Source organism: Pelmatolapia mariae, unplaced genomic scaffold (assembly GCF_036321145.2).
Source record: "Pelmatolapia mariae isolate MD_Pm_ZW unplaced genomic scaffold, Pm_UMD_F_2 NODE_ptg000537l+_length_27064_cov_1, whole genome shotgun sequence".
NCBI classification, from domain to species: Eukaryota; Metazoa; Chordata; class Actinopteri; order Cichliformes; family Cichlidae; genus Pelmatolapia; species Pelmatolapia mariae.
This window is the reverse complement of record NW_027052222.1, coordinates 21,124-27,064: the sequence shown is the minus strand read 5'-3', so window position 1 is coordinate 27,064 and position 5,941 is coordinate 21,124. Positions and strand designations below refer to the sequence as shown.

At 37.6% G+C, this 5,941-nt stretch overlaps 1 protein-coding gene across 1 annotated transcript; it reads right to left on the bottom strand.

The window, feature by feature from the left end:
- Positions 1-2,057: 2,057 nt before the first annotated feature.
- On the bottom strand, positions 2,058-3,649 carry LOC134623291 (ubiquitin carboxyl-terminal hydrolase 12-like). The gene is made up of 5 exons (XM_063468443.1): positions 3,550-3,649; positions 2,776-2,878; positions 2,563-2,684; positions 2,342-2,412; positions 2,058-2,170 (listed from the first exon to the last, which is right to left on the bottom strand). Exons 1-5 carry the CDS (start codon positions 3,593-3,595, stop codon positions 2,111-2,113), a joined length of 402 nt encoding a protein of 133 aa, XP_063324513.1. The 5' UTR covers positions 3,596-3,649; the 3' UTR covers positions 2,058-2,110.
- Positions 3,650-5,941: the final 2,292 nt, after the last annotated feature.

Here is a 5,941-nt window from a genome sequence, read left to right as displayed (position 1 = left end):
GTGACATGAGGGATATGGAAGGATTGACGTGGATACAGACCACGACCGGGACAGAACGGCTTCAACAGGACCAGTGAGAAGCAGGGATCATCTGCAGGACAGCAGACAAACGACAGTGGGCTGCACCACTGGGCTTCCAAAAGATTGTCACGAGGAGATTTTGAACAGCAAAATCTTAAAATAAAATGAAAAGTTTTTACGTTGACATTGAGGAAGACAACTAAGGTGTACGACGTGCTCTGCCTTAAATCTACAGCCGCGTTGGAATGGAAATCGAGGGATGGAGAGAGCATGCCAAGCTCCAAAGGTGACAGCACAGAGGGAGATCAGCGTTGGAATTACAACTCTGTAAATGGCACAGACACCAGGAGCCATGACCGGGACTGAGAATGACCATCTAATGCTTTTTCACTTTGCCATGCAAAGTACTTTGACACTCTGGAGAAGACCTTTCCTCTGTATCATTGTTGTTGCCATTTGCATGTGAGAGCTTAGATTGGGGGGAAGATTAAAGATGAACAAAGGGTGGTGGGAGAATGGTGAAGTGAGGATACACAGTGTGAAACTCCTTTAAGTGAACAATAATGTTGATGTGATATACAGAATGTCAGGAAAGAAATTCTGGTTTTAATGTGATTCTTGATTTAAGAATCAAAGGGTGGGATTGTAATGGAATTTCTTTCACTTATGTATTAATCACATTATTTTATTGTATAATGCCTTGGTGCCACTGAATTCTAACGTCTGACACCCATACTGTAAGACAAATGGTGGGGGTCTAGTTAGGAAGTTGGGGGGAGCAGACCACTCCACAGGAAGAGTCTTTTGTCTCTTCGAGGACTCTGGGTGTGTGAGTGTGAATCTTAAGGTGCGAAACATCTGTGTACTGCCTTTTGTTCCTGGAGAAGGTATTTAACTGAAGAGCCATGCTAGGCTCAGTGAGACTCTGCTGTCCCTGCCCCGTGGTTATATGCAGGCTCTCCACAAGCTTGTTTGTATGTCTTTGTGTGTCCGAATTAAAGAATGTTAGCTACCGCTCACCACTCGTCTGCAGGCTTTATTTAAGTGGAAAAACTTCCACAACAGAAAACTTCCACAACAACATACTATCTGATGTTGATTCAAATTGTCATATTTGCATTTTATAGCTTATTGTTGTAATTTAATTTAAATTATGAAATCCAAAGACACATTAGTGAAGATCATTGAGACCCTGACTATGCTGAAAAACCGACTGCACATTTACCTGCTTTAGATAAACCAGAAAACTCAAAAGGGTGGACATATATGGTATATACCTATATATTCTTCATTATGATTCCTTTCCACTCACTAATATCAAAAAACAGTGGGACACAGAGTTTGAAGTACAGCTTTAGACTCCTGGAAGGACTGTGCTGCACAGAATTCACTTAAGCAAAGTTAAATGTTTTCCTGGCACTTACGAGGCCTGCAATAGATGTACCTTTACATGTAGGGACGTGTATGGATTTGAATTTTTAATCCCTTAAATTAAAGCTGAAAGTGTGAACTTTATTCACATGGATTGTTTGATGTGATGATATACAAAAGCAAAACTAAACAAATTGTGTATTTTTAAATGAAAAAAAAAGCAGTCATAAATTAATCATTTATGCTGAAATTGTACTGTAGGCCATGGTAATTAAAGTGGTTCAGAAACTGTATCATTTTCATAACACTGTAGTTACAGGATTTATCACATGATTACTCCTCCCCATCTATAGCAAATCAGTCTAAATTTAAGATATGCAACAATGATGTGTACTGAATAATGTGTACTAAAATATTAACAAAGTGATAAAGTGTAACGTTAACTTTATGCAGTGGATAGAATCATTTGATAAAAAGTAGATAGAATGAAAGTAAAATAGTTATCATTGACTGAGGAAAATGTAATATGTGTTTTTTTTTTTGTTTTGTTTTGTTTTTTACTGGCAAAAACATGTAGGCTCAAAATGTTTTCTCACAGCTGTCATGTCCTAAGAAACATGCAGAGATGTTTGCAGCTTGTCAGATCCTTACCACACTGTAGTCTTTACTGCAGGAATCCACCAGTGAAAGAGGAAGATGCCAAAACGGTGCATCTCCGTCAGTCCTGTATATGATCTTTAGAACAGGTGGTCTTGTTTGCTAACTGACCATGGAAGATCTGAAAATACAAATTCACAAAAACCTGTTCATTTTATTTTAGTTCAGGTTTAATTAGATTGCACTTGCTCACAATAAAAGTTGACCAAAGCATTTTATACTATAAGGCAAAGACCCCATAATTAAAAAGTGATGTTTTGATCAAGATATCCTTTGACATCAATGACCTTACCTTTGATGCATCAGGGCTGGTCATTCCTAAAACCCTCTCAAAGTACTCTGCAGCATCACGCTGTTCATACACTGTGATAAATGCATATAATTTAAAAAAAAAAGAAGTACATTTGTAATTTTACTCTACAAGTTTCCATTGTTGTAATAATTAAATAATTAGATCAATAATAGTCATATTTTACACTTATACAGTGCTCAGGAGTTTTTGATGTTCTTTACCATTGTTGATGCCCAGCTTCTGTGTTATTTTATATGTGTATACTGTATGGTACTGTAAGTCATCAAATAAGGCTTTCAGATGATGATCAAGAAACTCAGTGTGAGGATTTTCTTCAGAGTTCCTACAAAGAAAGTAAACATGAGTGATTAAAAATGCACAATAGACTTTATATATGATAAATGCAGAATCATGCTTAAAGCTGGACATCAAACCTTGTCACAGCCTCTCTGAAGTCTTCGGTCATGAACAGCACCTGCAGCACACTGTTCAAGTAACACGTGGATCCTTGGTTTATCAGCCCATGATACCTGTTAGCTGATGGGAAGAGAGAGTGCAAACAAAGAAGATATATATTTAAAACATTCGTCTGGATTATAAAACCAAAGAGAAACAAACAAAAACACCATTTCTACATTAGAAGTTTAACTGGGTATTTTTTTTTCAATGTTGATATTACTGTAAAATATCTAATTAGCCAATTCTAGTCAAATTCAGTTGTTCACTGTAATTGGCTGATTGAGAAAGATCATGCCGATTTATATAATGTCTCAAAATTTACAGAGCGGGGAGCCAATAAGTCAAAAGAACTGCCTGTAAACCGTTGACCCATAGATCAACTTGGAGCATTGCCAGGAGTATAGTGGCCTCAGTAACTGGTAAACTTAAAATAAACAAAACTCTCTCTTTAGAGTTCAGCATCTCAACCTAGTACAGGAAATTTGTTAGGAAAATGAATCTGAACATTACTTCAAAAATCCTGAGAGAGATATGTGACTCAGCAATGTTTATATTATATTAATCTATTAAACATTTATGATGGTGACGATGTTGACAAAAGCTAAACGAAAAATAAAAACAGCACTCCAAGTACACGAGAGCTAAAAAGACAAAAAGGAAACATCGAAATCACTGTAGGATAGATAAATATAGAACTTCTAAAAAACAAACAAACAAACAAAAAGCTCTAAGTACTTTTGAAACCTTACCCTGAGGGGTATTTTTGTAAATAATTTGTCTGTCCTGTTCGCTCATTTTCAGTGCCGTTCTCCGATATTAGCGGTTACGCTAAACAACCACTAAACAGACAGCGACCTGGAGATCAAGTGAATTTAAAAGCCCCGGAATACTTTCGCTTTCTCTTCCGGTCGCCTTGCCTGTTGCATTCAAGCGATGTTGGAAATCTTCAAATCATCAAAAGACACCAGATGACTGACAACTAACCCGATTATTAAAAGATGTGACTGAAAATACCTAATATGTCCTGACTCAAAAACACACGTGAATTCATGTGAACTCCTTCTGCACTATAGATTATGAATATATTTTTAGTTTAGGATCTGAAATTAGTGTAAGATCAAAATAAATGTATTTGAAATGAAGTGAAAGTGAACACAGCATATGAGGTAAATGAACGAAGCAGGGAGAAAATGATCTTATGCATTTCATTTTTACACAGTACACAGCTTATATTATTGTATTTATTATACCACCATAAGAAAATATGTGTTATGAAATGCACTCATCTCTACGTCACTTTGAAATTATAACTTTTCATCCATGGAATCATTTATATGGGGCCATCTGCTGAGACCGGTTGGGGTGAGAGAAGGAAGACAGGATAAAAGCATGCTGTGAAAGAGAGACAAAGATTAATAACAGGTACGATTCAATGCAGAGAGGTCTGTTAACACATAGCGAGTGAGAAATGTGACTGCAAAGGAAAAACTCCCCCAGCAGCCTATCCCTATTGCAGCATAAGTAATGATTAAAACTTTATTTGTGAAGAAGTTCATGAAATCATTACTAGTTAATGTTAAAGGGATGGTTGGCTCAACAGTGCTCTGACTCTTTGTCAGCCTGGCTACAGTGCTGAAGAGAAACCTGGGGTTGTTCTTATTTTCTTCAATCAGTCATGAATAGTAAGATGTTCTGGCTTTGCGGAGGGCTTTCTTATAAAGCAGCAAACTATTTCTCCAGGCTAAATGATGATCTTCTAAATTTGTGACACGCCATTCCTCTCCAGCTCACGAGTTATCTGCTCACTACGTATGATCCAGAGTCGTATGTAGTGAGGAAGTAAAGTTATTAACAAGATAATCTGTTGGAGTAGTGTTCAGGTAGCTGTTCTGCTCTGTGTAGAGCAGAACAGCTACAGGGCATTGAAGATGATTATATTCTTAAACTTAGTTACAGCACTTTCAGAAAGACATCTACTTTGATAAAGTCTACTCTCCACTGCTGTGTAATCAATTATTGTAAATGTAAATGTTATCAGGAAATGATCAGACAGCAGAGGGCTTTCAGAAAACACTGTTAAATGTTCAGTTTCTATGCCATATGTTAAAACAAGATCAAGAGTGTGATTAAAGTGGTGGGTGGGTTCTTTTACATTTTGAGAGAAGCCAAAACTGTCATTTTTAGCATCTACATGGATGTTAAAATCACCCACAATAATTATTTTATCTGAGCTGAGCACTAAATCAGATAAAAAAGTCTGAGAAATCAGAGAGAAACTCTGTGTAAGGCCCAGGTGGACGATAGATGATAACAAGTAAGACTGGTTTCTGAGTTTTACAGCTGGGGTGGACAACGCTAAGCATCAGGCTTTCAAATGAATTAAAAGTCTGTCTTGGTCTATCTGAAGGCTGGTGTGAAAATTGTTTTGCCACACCTCGGCCTGTGCTTCGAGGTTACTGATAGTTAGAATGACTCGGGGGTGTTGATTCATTTAAACTAACATAATCATCCGGCTGCAACCAGGTTTCTGTAAGGCAGAATAAATCGATTTGTTGATCAATTATTAAGTCATGTACTAACAGAGACTTGGAGGAGAGAGACCTAATATTTAATAATCCACATTTCACTGCTTTACTCTTTGGTTCAGATATGGGTACTTTATTGTTCTTTCTTTGTGATTTTTTTATGCTTAAGTTGTTTATTGCTGGTTTTTAGTTTATTTCTCTATGGAGATGGGGGTTATAACAAGTGTTATGAGTTGATAATCAAATGCATAAATTGGTGAAAACACTTGGAACCATAAGTCAACAGATTTGAAAAAACTGTGGGAAATAAACTGACTCACTCTTTGCCTCTCTTGCTCTCCCCGTGTTCTCTTCCCCTCTGGTCTGCATCTCTGTGTACTTCCTATTTTACTTATTGTTGTTTGTATCACCATTTTCTCATTGTGTTAATGAAGCTATATTTTGCCTGTTTCGGTTCCCCGGGTGAGGGCAACTGTGACCCTGTCAACTCCAGCACCTGTTTCAGTTCCTCAGGTGGGAGCAGCAGAGATCCAGCCAGCTCCTGCGCCTACACCGGCTCCCAGGGTAAAGGCAGCCATAACCCAGCTTGTCCCTGCACCTGTATCTGTTCCTCGGG